The 14,675-nt window shown below is 38.7% G+C and overlaps 1 protein-coding gene across 1 annotated transcript; it reads right to left on the bottom strand.

The window, feature by feature from the left end:
* Nucleotides 1-7,654: 7,654 nt before the first annotated feature.
* HOXC13 (homeobox C13) lies at nt 7,655-11,901 on the bottom strand. The gene is made up of 2 exons (XM_005307713.4): nt 11,143-11,901; nt 7,655-8,806 (listed from the first exon to the last, which is right to left on the bottom strand). The coding sequence occupies exons 1-2, from the start codon at nt 11,795-11,797 to the stop codon at nt 8,550-8,552; spliced, it is 912 nt and encodes a 303-aa protein (XP_005307770.1). The 5' UTR covers nt 11,798-11,901; the 3' UTR covers nt 7,655-8,549.
* Nucleotides 11,902-14,675: the final 2,774 nt, after the last annotated feature.

Below are 14,675 nucleotides of genomic sequence, written 5' to 3'. Positions count from 1 at the left end.
GCAGAAGAGAGTCGGTTATAGGAAAATGCTGCTGCCAGGAGATGTAAGACAGACATTCTTGGGGTATCTCAGTGCATAATAAATAGATTCGGAAATAAAGTATTATTTTAAAAGTCCGTTGTAAGGGACCCCGGACCCAGGAAGAGGCAAAGAGAAGACGCTTTAGAGATCGAGAAGGGGTTGGGGTTGTTTTTTTAAAAGAAAAAATATATATACAGGATTTTTTGATGTCTTTGGAATTTTTCCTGCTAGCAACTTCCAAGCGCAGTGACACCGGAAAACTACCGTAAAATTTCCTGTATAGATAAAAAAGCTTTTAATGAACTAAAGTGGGAGGTGGTAGAAATGTTAAACACATAGGAGTTGAACGGCAGACCCCGAATTTTTGAGATTCTGTGGAGCACAAAACAAGTGTCTTCTATTTGAGCGGCTACTCGAATACAGAGTCATTTCCCCCAGGAAAATATTGAAGCTAAACTGACTTCTCCCAGCTCTGCAGAAAAGTGACGTCTTAATCAAACATCGCATTTTCTTTGATAATTGTATTAAATGGTGAGCTCCAAAAATGTTAAAAAACCACCCTACACATGCCATATATACCCATGTACATATATATATATATAATAGGTGAATATGTGTGCCTATATGTAGCCCCTCACATATACATAGTACACACAGTGATACATTCTGCTACTGGGTTTGTTTGATTGGAATGCAAGTTTAGTACATTTTTCAGCTTTCCAGGAATTATTTTCCAGGTATGGCTAAAAAGCTGCTTGAAATTTTTCCAAGTACAACGTTCTCGATTGAGAACATATTTTGAACGCTTTGCAACTGTGGAAGGTAATCGTTTATACGATGATGAGCATGTGATCTGGGTAGGTTGCCATATGAATCGGCTGTTTTATTTATTTATTTATTTAAAGAAATATCCTTCTTATTTCTTGTCCTTTTTCCGCGAAATTCGCTATGAGGCGGTGCACGTAAGGAACATGGCTTTGTTCTCATTTAGCCGCCGATGCATCTTCAGTCATCCTCTTATCTCTGATTTGAACATTGTGCGGCAACCCCCAATGCAACGTGTCAAAAAGCAGACTATGGTATCCATACTGGGCTTTACCTCGAGTGAATCCAAAACTGCCCGCTAGAATCTCACCTAAGGGAATTTTGTTACTACTGAGATCAGTGCATTCAGAAAAAATTATTTAAAACACTCTGAAAAAACAACAAGGAGTCTGGTGGCACCTTAAAGACTAACAGATTTATTAAAACACTCTGTTAACTCTTCGCCGGACTTCCACATTAGGAAATGAGTTAGCATATATACAGCGGGAAGCATAAATATATTCCCCAATGGCCTTCATTTCGAAACATGAGCAGATTTCTTCATTATATCATTTTGTAGTTGGAGAGTCAACGTCCCTTTTACAGTCATCAGACAGATCAACAGAAAAGAAATACTTAGCGATTATTTATTAAAGCTGTTGTATTTCGACCATAATCTCTTTCCATGAAAGATACATTTTCAGTTAAAAACTAATGACTAAGCTTTTAAAACTCACTCCGACGGCTGTTGCAAAGCAATGTAATTACATAGCGTAGTGCTTAAAATAAAACATTCTAAATACCAGTTTAATATTTCTTAATTATATTACTAATTTAAGAAAGCGACAATCCATTTTACCAAGTTTATCCTAGTCTTCCCTAAGGACACATTGAAGAATTTTCAGATGAAGCCATGATTATTTTATTTTATTTCTACAGTCCTTAAAGAAATAACAATATCAGAACTAACCCCCCCCCCCCCCCAAAGCGTTCACAAAGTTGTTTTACCTTTAGTGAGAAATCACTAGGCCTTACCTCTTTAAAATCAACCCCACTGCAGGTAGAGACCTAGACACAAATATTTAATAATTTTCACCACGTTTATTTCCCTTCTTCCTCACACAGAAACTCATCCAAGCAAGGAAGTAGAAAAGGTTCACTTTAATATTACGGCACACGTAATATTAACCTAACTAGAAGTTAGGAATAGCTACTTTGAGAGAGAGAGAGAGAGAGAGAGAGAGAGAGAGAGAGAGAGAGAGAGAGAGAGACGAAGCAAAGTGAAATCGCACCCAGGCAGTTCAAGGTCACTGTCTAGTGTAGTAAATAGGATCTACATTTTATGCAAATTAATGTCTCGAAAGAGCATCAGTCACTGCAAGTGGAAAGAAGAGGCAGAAAACGCCTTAACTTTTGGTTACACTTCTCTCCTCATGCACAGTCCTCCAAGTTCTCTTATTTATTAATATTTTATTATCCTTGGCAGTTCTCCGATTTCAAACCAGTTCTGTCCTAATGTGTGTACTTTGTGAAATAACATTTCCCTTACACTGCCTTGTTATTTCTTCTCTAAATATTCCACAGGGTTTATCTCAAGTGCGCCCTGCATTTGAATATACTCCTTTGTTTCCCCTGGATCCGTGTTTTAAAAATTAAATATGGCCCCCGTCAAGATATTTACATTTTAAGTTTAAAGAACTAAGCTACATCCCTCACTTTGCCCCAAGAAAGCATAAATAAACTTAATTCACTCTTGGAAATTTTCCATCCCAAAGATATTGCAGTAAATTGCATATTTTATTCTATTTTTAACAAGAGTGAAATAATATAAAAATGTGACTTTTTGATTAGACATTTCTAGCAATTACTTTCTTTTTCTAGCTGAATTTCTTGCAAAACATGCTGGATGTTTAAGTTAAATATCTTTGGTATTTAATTAATGAAAAGTTAGTTACATGGCCAGAAGAAAGAATTTAAAGAAAAATAAATTAAAAGAGGAATAAAATATGCACTGAATAAGGTAAATCTATAGGACTTTCCTTATTTCAATCCAGTTACATATAATTTAAATTACTGGAATTGGCTATTTCTGATAGGGAAAGTATTTTTACAAAGATAGGATAGTAAAATGGAATACATAGTGGTGAAGGGTGGGTGTGGGTGGGGGTGATCAAAAGATCGAAGACTGTTCGATGTGTCTGTATAAAAATGTCCAGAGTTAGCCGTCCTTTGATTTAATTTAATTTAATATGCAGAATATTTGTGTTTGTTTTGATTTAAAAAATCAGGTTAAACGATTAAGAAAATCTACATCGCTCTTGTCTTCTCAGTGCACTTAATAGTTAAATGCTTATGATGCCACTACATTTTCCCCAACACTGCCAGCAGAGGATATCATTCTCCTGCTGGATTAATGTAAACTGATGCCTACATCCTCTGTAAGGCAACTTCAGAAAAGTTTATTTTGTCCATGACGCTCAACTTTTCTCACAATCACAATTGGCTCTGCATACTGTCATTTCATGGCGTGGACCCTGTACCAACACGCCAGTTAATGTGCTAGGATTCAAGAGAATCTTGATAAACTCTGTTTCAGAGCGTGCAGAATGTTTTCAAACATATTTTATGTTCTTTACTCTTCATGTGGGTGGGTTGGTGGGTGGGTGAGGGTTGGTGGAGAAGTTAGGGCTAGAACAGGTTTGTTAAATCTTTCTATGGTGCAGTTGTCATCCAAATGACTTTGAGATGCCCACAGGACAGTAACTTTCATTCAAAGTGCATCATAATAAAGATATTAACTTTTCTATGTATATTTCTTAAAGGCTAATAAACACATTGGCTTCAAAACCCTTTGTTACTGTGCTGAAACATATACAAGAGACATTTTATATTTCTAAATGAGCAGAAAACAAGAAGTTTGTGATAGATAGATAGATAGATAGATAGATAGATAGATAGATAGATAGATAGATAGATAGATAGATAGATATTAATTACCTTAAAAAGAATTACTTGACAAATACAGAGAGCAATTCCTTTTATTTTCCTCTTTTACTATTAAAAATATCTCAACAAAGACTGGAAAATTTCCATGTTCCAGACATACATTTATCATTATTCAACCCTCTGACAAATATATATACCTCAACATACAACTCAATGATGTGAAACCACATTTTCCCTCAAGACTAGCAATTTATTCTTCAAAAGTGAGTGAGCCAGAACTATGAAAACTGAAAATGGAGGAAAGGGGGGGAAAATAAGGAGCATTTCACTATAAAGACCGTGGTTAAGAAGTTATTCAAACTACTTGATACAAAGGAAAGAAAAGACTAAACTTGTGAAACTTCCTTTTCATGCTTTTATTGTTGGTCATTAGCCCGTCTGTCTAGACTTCAAATGACACCTTTTTTTTTATCTGTAAACAGAAGCAGGGAATACTTAGAGAACTCTGACTGGTTGCCAGAAGATCAAGGCTGTGGTCTTCTTGATTAATATGTACGAAACTCATGATGTCAAGGTCAAACAGACCGCCTAGTCACGGTCAAGGGTAATCCAGAGCTGACGTCATGGCCTTCTGATCCGAGTTCCTTCATAAATAAATAAAATAATCAAAGATACCTCGGACGTTTGAAATCTGAAGAAAAGAGGCAAGTCTTGAAAGCTGAGAATGTGTGCGTTTGAAAATGTACACCAGAAATGGTTTTAAGGCACAACTTCGCTGATGTTTATCACAGAAAATAGTGAGGGACCTGCGTGTTTCTCTTTCTTTCTTTCTTTCTTTCTTTCTTTCTTTCTTTCTTTCTTTCTTTCTTTCTTTCTTTCTTTCTTTCTTTCTTTCTTTCTTTCTTTCTTTCTTTCTTTCTTTCTTTCTTTCTTTCTTTCTTTCTTTCTTCCATTTTTCCATCGCAATCTTCCATACTTAATTACCTTGTAAGAAGATGACCAGCTGTCCTGATTCACCCATGGTTGTTATTGTTGCAAGAAAAAAAAGGGGGGTGGGGGGGTGAATCCAAGCCTGTAGGGTCGTGAGGAATGTAAGAGGCACTTAAAAGTTACTTCGTTTTCGTTCTATTAGCCTCCAAAAACCGTCTCCTTAACTCATACGACAAAATTATATAGGAAAAAAATTGCACTCGATTAAATAGTCAATGAAAGGGTTAAAAGGCTTTTCGATCCATGACAGACCACTCGTCTTCTTTGTTGTTAGAAGGACCTGATTCTGATCTTACTTACACCGGTGTAAATCAGGGCTAAGCGAATCAAAGGCAAGAGGGTTACACTAATGTCAAACCACAAGTGGAGAGTGGTGACAGGCCTACACACCCAATGAGGACTTTGGCCCTATGACTGAGCATCCCCTGGATTACTTCCCGAAGAGCTCTCATCATCAGAATGGGACCCAATAAATTTATTCTTTGAAACTTCTGAAGACCCTAGCCCTTAACCGAGCACCTGAAATTTTGTCTGCTTTCACGAGACTCTGTTCTAAATCCATATTTTTATTTGAAGGGAGTGTGAAAAAAAGAGGGAAATGAGGGACGCAGCAATTGGAAACACAGAGGGAAATGCTGAACATGATAGGAAAGCATCTATTGTCATAACATCTTCATTATCCATCGTCCAAACCAATTTTAATTTACATGAGCCAGGCCCTTTGTATGACAATCCCGCACGTTTTCTTTTTTTCTTTTGCTTATTATATAGTCTTTATACCCAGTGAGATAGATAGATAGATAGATAGATAGATAGATAGATAGATAGATAGATAGATAGATAGATAGATAGATAGATTTTTCAATCAGAATTAATAGGGACTGAAGCTTTAGGTGAAAAGGACTTTAAGAAGTGGAAAACTTCTCACAGGAATCCCTAAGAACACAAAAAAACAATTAACCAATCTGGTTAAATATAAATTACAAATCTCTCCCCGAGCCTCATAACTCCAATGAAGGCTATAGAGTTCTACACTTCTTTCCCTGAACAGCAGGTCTGAACCGGCACTGTCTAGGTTGTGTTTTGATAGATCAGCACAGTATCAGTATCTACATGATATATCAGTATCTATCCGCGCGTACATGCGTCTGAAATGAGTGTGGTTTTATACGACGCACACCCACCCTTAAAGAAAATGCTTTAAAAGATGGATTTGGAAAGTGTGTCCATGTTAAACCCGAAGTCCGAACAGTGCTTAGATACAGACTTCATAACATTTCATCTGCGGCCTAGGTAAATGGAGGTGCATTTTCAATAGGTGTCTATATTAAGATAAGCGAGGGGCATATATATGTATATATATATACACAAACACATACAAGGGTTGATATCTATCTATCTATCTTCACATTTCCTTCCAAATTATTCCTTCCTATATAAGCAATCACCCTCACGAAAAAAAAATCATCAGCATTATATCGGAAATAAATATGGAAAAGCCTATGTAATTACCTGGAATAAACCATTTCCGGAATGGCCGCATGTTTAAGAAAAGTTATCCTCTGTTCGTTCACACACCTGATGGAGGAAGACTTTGAGCGATGAGAATGACCGAATATTTATTTCAACTCAAGAACCCCTATTGGCATTGTTCCATCTCCTCCTTTATAAAATACGGCCAGTGATCACATAAATTCTTGTGGAATGTTCCATGCCTATAAGTATACTTGGAGGTACCTTTAGAAACTTTAAAATATGTGATAGAATTTCAGTATATTGGGTTTCATGAACGCCGTGTATACATGCGTTATTTACTTCGTAATCAGCACATGCATTAAAATAGTGCTCGCGTTATTTTAATACAAGTGCTGATATATATAAATCAGGTATCATATCTATATCTAGATATGTACATACAGATTCTTTGTATATATACATTCTATACATTCTACATATACACACCCCCGTTCTATTGCTTGTTTCTGGCTTTCATACCCTTTAAATGTAACTATATATACACTAGTTAATATTCATTTAAGCAGAAATAACATTGTTTTAGGTTACATAACTTTTTGTCTTTTCCTTTGACAATTTAACGAGGTAATTAATTTTAATGGATATTAAGGTATATTGTGACCCGCCTATGGAAACAAATTACTGTGCAATATTTTTAAAAAGCTTTCTTCATTTAAAGTAGCTCACTTCTGAAAGTATACAACGTTCCAAGACAGCCTTTTACCTGGCATATTAAACAACGCAGCCAGGCTACGGATTACGATCTTGCCACTTGTTTAGTAACAGTAAGGCAGGGTTTAGATTTTTATCTCTGAACGGGGTTGAGTCAAACTGGTTTAGCAAAAGACACCTTTTGAGCAAAGCATTCTCATAGTGAGTATGTGGAGCTAGGTTACAAGCATTTTCAAAAAATCTTCTCCCCCGCTCCTTGGCACAGGAATACAATTGCTGCCCAAGGAAGAAAATGATCGGAGCCTTTTTCCCTTTCCCCACTTCTGAAACAGCACCCCTTCTGCTTGATTTAAGCATATTTTTTCATCCCATTTACCACTACTCCTTTACCCCTTTGAAACAAACTTATATCATATTCCTTCGAGATAAGGCATCAGAACACAATTTCTTATATTCCCATATTCTGGCTTCTAGGTGTTGACTCCTTTAATGCACTTCTGCTCTTCATACACATTTCAAAATGCACCCTTCTGGCAGTTTTCCTATCAGGTTTTAGCCTTGGGGCGTCATTCTTTTCAAGCTGTTTACTTTGGCGTGAGGTTACAATGGTGTAAATCCCAAACTCTCTGATTTTGCCTTGAAAGAGTTAAATAGATACACATATATGTATAAATACCCATAATAACATCTCGGCAGCAATCCATTCTCAAAGCAAAAATGATATTTATTTTAAAGAAATGTGATCTGCATTCAGTACATATCATTTGGACACCACACTATTATATACATATACAAGACATAAAAAATGATCGCTTTTACATATCGAAAGAACACTGTCGATAATGAGCCGATTTACATGTGGGGGGGGGAGCGAGGGGAATAAACCAAACCAGTGTCAATATGGGACACTTTCCAGATTGTCCGCGAAAAAACAGACATTCTAGTTTGATGGCGGAGATATATAAGCCCCAATGAGAACTTACCCTCAAAAATGTATTATATAGCAAGTCACTTTCATTCCCTGGGTGACCTAAATTAGTATTTGTTATTTTTGCAAGTGATACAGAATAATCATAATACTAAAAATATTCTCTTCGCACGATAGCAGCCTTATTTTTAGGGGGTCCTGTGCGGCGAAAGGATATTCAGCTAATGTAACATGACAGGCTTCTGCTATAGGGACGAGGCTCTCCATACATTTGACATCAGTGCGTGAAATAGCCAGAGATATGAAAGGTTGTGCACTGGAGAACTTGCGGGGGGAAGGGCGGGGCTAGGCGATTATACAGAGTTACAAAATAACATTCAGGTTTCATGTCTTTGAAACATAACAAATCTACATTTGCATTTAATATACTGTACACGGTTAACGTTATCGATGGATGCTTGAGGGCAATTAGATATTCACAGTCGGCGGACAGTAGAAGAGGGCAGAGGAATAAACTAAAAATGCTGTTTATTTCTTTGTTTTGTTTTTAAATAACCAATTGAATCATCAAAGAGTTCGAATGTATGTTATTATTATACAGACGTATCAGATAAATATTCGCATGTGTTTCTTTCTGTCTTTCTCCCCCGCTACCCTCTCAAACATTTCTTTGTCAGGTAGCGTGAAGGTGAGGTGTCTTAGATTTGCTAACTACCTTTTTCTCTTTGACCCTGCGGTTCTGGAACCAGATAGTGACTTGGCGTTCAGAAAGGTTGGTGGTAGCCGAAATTCTCCTTCGCTTCTCTTTGGTAATGAATTTGCTGGCTGCATACTCCTTTTCTAGTTCTTTCAGTTGGATTTTCGTGTAGGGGACCCTTTTCTTCCGGCCCCTACGGTAGCTGCTCACTTCTGGCTGGAGAGGTACCACATCTGCAAGATGAGACAGATAAAGCAGTTACATAGTTCTACTCCCTGGGACCGGATGGAGGAGAAAGATAGACAGAAAGGGGAAGGAGGACTGACTCACTGAGAAGAATATCAATAGATTATCGTGGGAAAAATGCTGGTATTCCAGGAGATATTTTCTAGGTGGGTTTTCACATATAAACAAGGAGCATCAATTAATTTAACAAAATATCATGCAATACAAATCCAATGGACATTCATACCAGGTAAATTTTAAGTGTGGTTTTAAAGTTTCTCCCTTCTTCTTTTTTTTTTTAACCTCCAGTAAACTTTAATATCTCGCTTTACCATTACTACCAGACAGCGGGGTACCTGCAGTCATTAATTTCATAATTAATGACTGCAGGTACCCCGCTGTCTGGTAGTAGTTTTATGGCTCAGCACGATAGATCGCAGCACTTTGGACAAACAAATAGTTCCTTGCTGTGGACTCTGTACCGCCTGTCTTCTGCAGCGCGGGTACCATTTGCAATCTGAAAAAGCTTGGACTTTGCTCGACATCAGCTGTTAATTTGCAGGTTGGGTTGATGCATTTAAAAAAAAAAGTGACATGTTATCTTGGTTCTCTCCTTTCTTGAGTAGCACCAAACTATTAAGAAAGATTACCCCCTGCGATTATACCAGAGATTCAATGAGAATCTGAACGCGTGCAGAGCTCGCATAGTCACTTTTGCCTTATTCTAAGGCTGTTCGCTGCCAGACCTCAGTAATGAATCGTATTCGGGCTTTGCACTTGCAAACCACAATCATTTAAAAAAAGAATTCCAGATATGAGATGATAAACGGCGCCTTAGCTCTGTAAGGGTGACAAAGACACTAAACCAAGAGTCGCAGACTATTCAGCGCAAACTCCGTTCCATCACGAATTTAGGCAGGTATCCAAAGTCCATTGTTATAATTGACAATAATGGATTTAAAAAAACAACAACACAACACCGTCTTTCTCGAACATTTTGCACAGCTGTTCTCTTTATTGTTTGCTATAAGAATGACAGCTCCAGTAACATCTACTAAGGACTTCTATAAAGGCCCAAAGATACAGTAATAGGAACCCCCCCACACACACCCCGCCCATGGAAATTCTCCATAATTTATCAGTACAGCCCACAAATGAAACGGGGATCAGTGAACCCAGCATCCAAAAAAATCACTTATAGGTGAGTAGACTCTCTGCCTTCAAAAAGCACGCACATATTTATATCCAGAAGGTTACACTCTCCTGAATGTTATCTATAAAGAGTTCAGTTTTCTCCAGGTTTGGCAAGTGGATCTCTGCCATCAGGTTTTCACACAAAATACTATATCTAGGAAAGAGAAGAATCTGCTAGCCAGCTATTTCCCTACCAGTACTTAGATATTTTTTGTTGTTGTTCTAAACAGGAAAAAGAAAGCATTTTAATCAATGTTTCCAAAAGAGCCATTGAAACCCAACGATCTCTAAAAGGGATTTCGGAGATTCCCCCTCCTTCTTCCTTCATTCAACCGGGTTAAAAAAAAACCCTGCATTATGCCACATCATTCTACTTTATTTTCTGGCTGCCTCTCTGGCCTCTCTGTTACCATTGCTGAGAAATAAAGCCGGCTTCAGGTACCCATACATTTCCAAGATGAATGCTCTTTGGGTGTGGGGCACAAAATCTTCAGTTCTGCTTTACTGCAGCGCATTCATTCAGAGCGCCAGGCCTTGATATTAATTGCGAGGAAGGAGCCCTGTAAGAGGCGGTGATATTTATTTCCCAAGCAGCAAGAGAGCAAGGCGGAGGAGATTCTCCCAAACTCATAAGCTTTCCGATTGCTTTGCACGCTGTAACTCATACGAGACTTCTAACTAGAGGAAGGGGGAATCATTGCTCTGTTTTTTGTTTGTCTCACCCCATTCCCCTAACAAGATTCATTTGTCACTTGACACCAATTTCTGTAATTGCAGCATGATTTACTGTACCATTACAAGCCATCTAACATTTCTAGGGAAAGATTAGGAGGCGAGCCGGCACTTTTACGCTGCCTGCGTTCGGAAACTTGGGTGGAAGCTAAAAAGAAAATTTAAAAAACATAAAAGAACAGAGGCAGACCCAGCTGGGTGGGGCGACGCAGGGGAGACAGAAAAAGGAAAGGAAACTGACACACTTACTTTTAAAGCAACCTCAAGCTCACGGTATGTATTTTGATCTAAGCATGATTGCTTCACCTTCTTACCCGTACGTGTTCATACACATAGTACTGCACAGAAGGCATTCCAAAGCGATTTTTACCTGGCGGTTAGTAAGCAGAGAAGCATGCCGGAGCTCAGAATACCCTACCTGGGAAAGGTGACTTCCAGAGATGGGTAGACTGTGACTGCTCTTTGGAGCAATAGACCTGCCCATCCCAACCATTGGAAAGAGCCCAGTGCTGGTATCCTTCCATGGGAAGCAAAGCGTCATGCCTCGGCTCGGGGTGGCCACTAATACCTGGCACAACTGACACGTCCAAGTAACCAGGGACCGCCTGGTAGGAGCTGGCAAAGCTGGGGTAAAAAGCAAACTCTTTGGCCCTTGAAGGTAGTTCTTCGCTGGGGATGGAACTGCTGGGTTCGGGGTACTTTTCTGCCGGGTGGTAGGAACAAGGTTTTTGTTGTAAGTTCACGTTGTGGGAATGAGACAATCTGCACCCATAATAGCTGCCTCCAAAGGGGTAGCCGTAGCCCAGCGTGGCGTTGGAAGAAGCTGGTGGCGGAGGGCACTGCCTGGCAGCTTCCGGAGCGGGTATATCCGTGTAGACAGAACCCTGGTGAGTCCCAATGGTGCTGGAATGGCGACCCAAAGTTATTATATCCCTGCAGTGGCTCGCTGGGCAGTTCCCACTTAGCGCCTCCATGGCTGGGGTTTTATTCTGGTTATTTTCATTCGGGTTTTCCTCATACACGTACATAAAGGTATCCGCCCAGCGTGGATGCAGGATCAGTGAAGTCGTCATATCATGGTCTGCCTGCGCTTTTTAAAACTCGACTTCCCAACCAGAGACACCTAATTTCCCCCACATATTGTTTACGCAGGAGCATGCGCAGAGATGGGTCCCGTTCATTAAGAAATCCTCCGGGCCACGTGACCTGCAAATAGCTCTCAATAAAGCTGGCCCGGTCACGTGTTCCGCAGCCAGTCCTATCTGCTAGTCCCTCCTGGCTTTGGGAAGGGAAGAGGCAGCTCCCATTGGCCGCTTTTGGGACAGAAACAGAAATCTTTAAAGGCAATGGGTGACACCCACTGACTGTAATAAAGGAGAGGACTAAATAAGGGGAATGGGAACTCAATATTTGGCCGACACAAAGAGCTGGGCTTAGACATGACGTTGTATTCTAACTGCCTTCAAAAATATCAGGGAGAGAGATATATATATCCCTGAGATTTTTAAATATATATATACATATATATATATATAAAACTCGACTGGGAACATTTTGAAAGTAAAATATCATAAAATAAAACCGGCCAGTGGATGTGATCTCACTGAAGTGTTTCATTCTTTGCTTGCATGCCTTGGGGGCTAAGGAATGAGACGGCTCCTTTATTAGGTGGGAGCTAGATGGAAAAAATATATAAACACCAGCACCATCAAAAGGAAAATGGAATGAAGGAGGGGGAAAGGATCTCTCATCTCAATAGTAGAATATTCTTCCTTCCCTCCCCATCGCCCATAGATTTCTAACAGACTAACAGGACCGGTCGGTCTAATAGTTTAGCCTTCCCTGGTAAACCTTCTTGGGCTTTATTTTTAATTCTTCAAACGCTTTTAATGTTGTTGTCCGCTGGGATATTAGGTGAAAGAAAGACCTCGACTTCACTGTAACGCGTGTGTAATCCATTCCCTTTCTGTGTATTTGTATGTGTGTGTGTGAGCGGGGTAAGTAATAATTGGTCCGTTTGCTTCAAAATCAGGGTATACAAACTATACATGTGATTGATCATCACTTTAAAAATATTAGAAAAGAATATCTGGTTTTGGACGAAACATGGGATTTGCGAGGTTTAACCTGTTGTATATTTCTTTGCCAGGTGCCTTTCTATTCCCCCCCCCCAGCTGTTTTTCTAGTATTAAACCCAGCTACCACGAGAAAACCCAACGTAAGATTGTAATAATGGATGCCTCCAGAACGCTTTATCCTCTTGTTTCTTCTATTAATCCAGACTAATAATACTTAATCTTTCGTGCTGAACAAACTGGGAAGGTTTTAAGGGGATTGGCCGCGATTATATTATCAGATCCTGTTATGAATGTTTAATACTTCAGTAATAAATATTGCAGCAACAATGTGGGTTATGGAACAAAGGGGAGCAGGTCTAATGGTCCAGTGCTGATTTGTGTGTGAACATAAAAGATAATAAATACAACTAGAGTTTATAAAACGTAAACAGGATCCAAGATAGATGGATTATAATTAAACAGACGAAATAGAAGAATAGCAAATTACTTGGCGAGAGATTGATGGAAAGATGCTTATGTGGTCTTGTCCCCCTCCCCTCCCTTGGAGAGCAAAGTTCCCTAACTTCATTTCTGAGAAGTGGGTCATTTCAGTCTTCATTCTTGTAATGAGGGGAAAGAATGTGAATTTAGGTGTGTGAAAAAGTAACAAGAAACTCATGCTGATTCCCCCCCAAAAAATTGATAAGAAATAACTCACAAAGCAATTCAGTGTAATAGGAATAAGAAAGCCGCTGGAGAAAGTTAGACGAGGTTTTTCTTTTCATTTTTAGAAGATGGGGACTCTAATCACCCAGCCCTGGCTTTTCTGCATTATCCCCCACTTTTAATGTTACCCAAGGTTTTTAAAAGAGGATATTCCTCCTCCGGGGAATTTTTGCATTCTGGAGTTGGTCAATTGAATGTTCCTGAATGAAACAGTCAGACAGAGACATAAAATTCCATATCTGAATTAGCTGTGTATTGTGTATGTAAGATTTTAAAAGACCAAAATTACAATAATACATGTATCAAATAAGTATTATTTATGCACGGTATATGTTCTATAGCTTACATACCATGTTAATTACGGGGTTTTTTAAATACCCATTTTCGGAGAGTTCTTTGCAGCTTTTCAGTAGCATTTTTCCTTAGTAAGACGCGTGAAGTCTTTTCACCATTAAAAAAGAATCTACAGGAAGTTAAAAAACAAATATTCCAATAACTCAAACCAATCAGAAAAGTAGCATTTCAGGGGAAGATGTGTAAGCTGCGCTTTTAATAAACTTTAAGTTTTCCTACGGGAACGCCATGTCGTCGATAAGGGATTTTCAGAAATCCTTGCCTAAAGTTTTTTTTTTAAAAGTCGAAGTCCAAGGTCAAGGCAAAATAGACAACCCAGTTCCTAATCAATGTCTAGACAGACAAGAATGAACTTCACATATAACGTCTAAATTACTTGCAAAGTCCCCGAGAAAGTATCAGTCCACAAGAATTATTCCTGCTTGCTCTAGGAAAGAAATCCGGGATGCGACACCTTGAAAGGATCAAAACTATTTAAAAATCATGGGCAAATATACCAGCGTGAATTTTTTTAAATGAAAGATTAAATACATGGACACACACACACGAAAATCCGTACACTTTACATTCCATTGAATGACTTCACTTCATCTAGAAATCTCCAGGAGAAAATACCTCCCTGGTTTAGATGGTTGATGGATATAAAAGCAACAAAAAGGTTATACATAGATTGAAAACTGTTTTTCCCCCCCGCTGCGCGAGCAAAAATCCAATTCGCTTTACCAAAGGACCTTACCCATTTGCAACCCTTTATTTTTTAATATTGTCTGAAATAGTTAACATTTTGTAGCTTAGGTCCTGTCTATGGGGTGTG

Source organism: Chrysemys picta, chromosome 22 (assembly GCF_011386835.1).
Source record: "Chrysemys picta bellii isolate R12L10 chromosome 22, ASM1138683v2, whole genome shotgun sequence".
Taxonomy (NCBI): Eukaryota; Metazoa; Chordata; order Testudines; family Emydidae; genus Chrysemys; species Chrysemys picta.
This window is presented reverse-complemented; position numbering and strand designations above follow the sequence as displayed.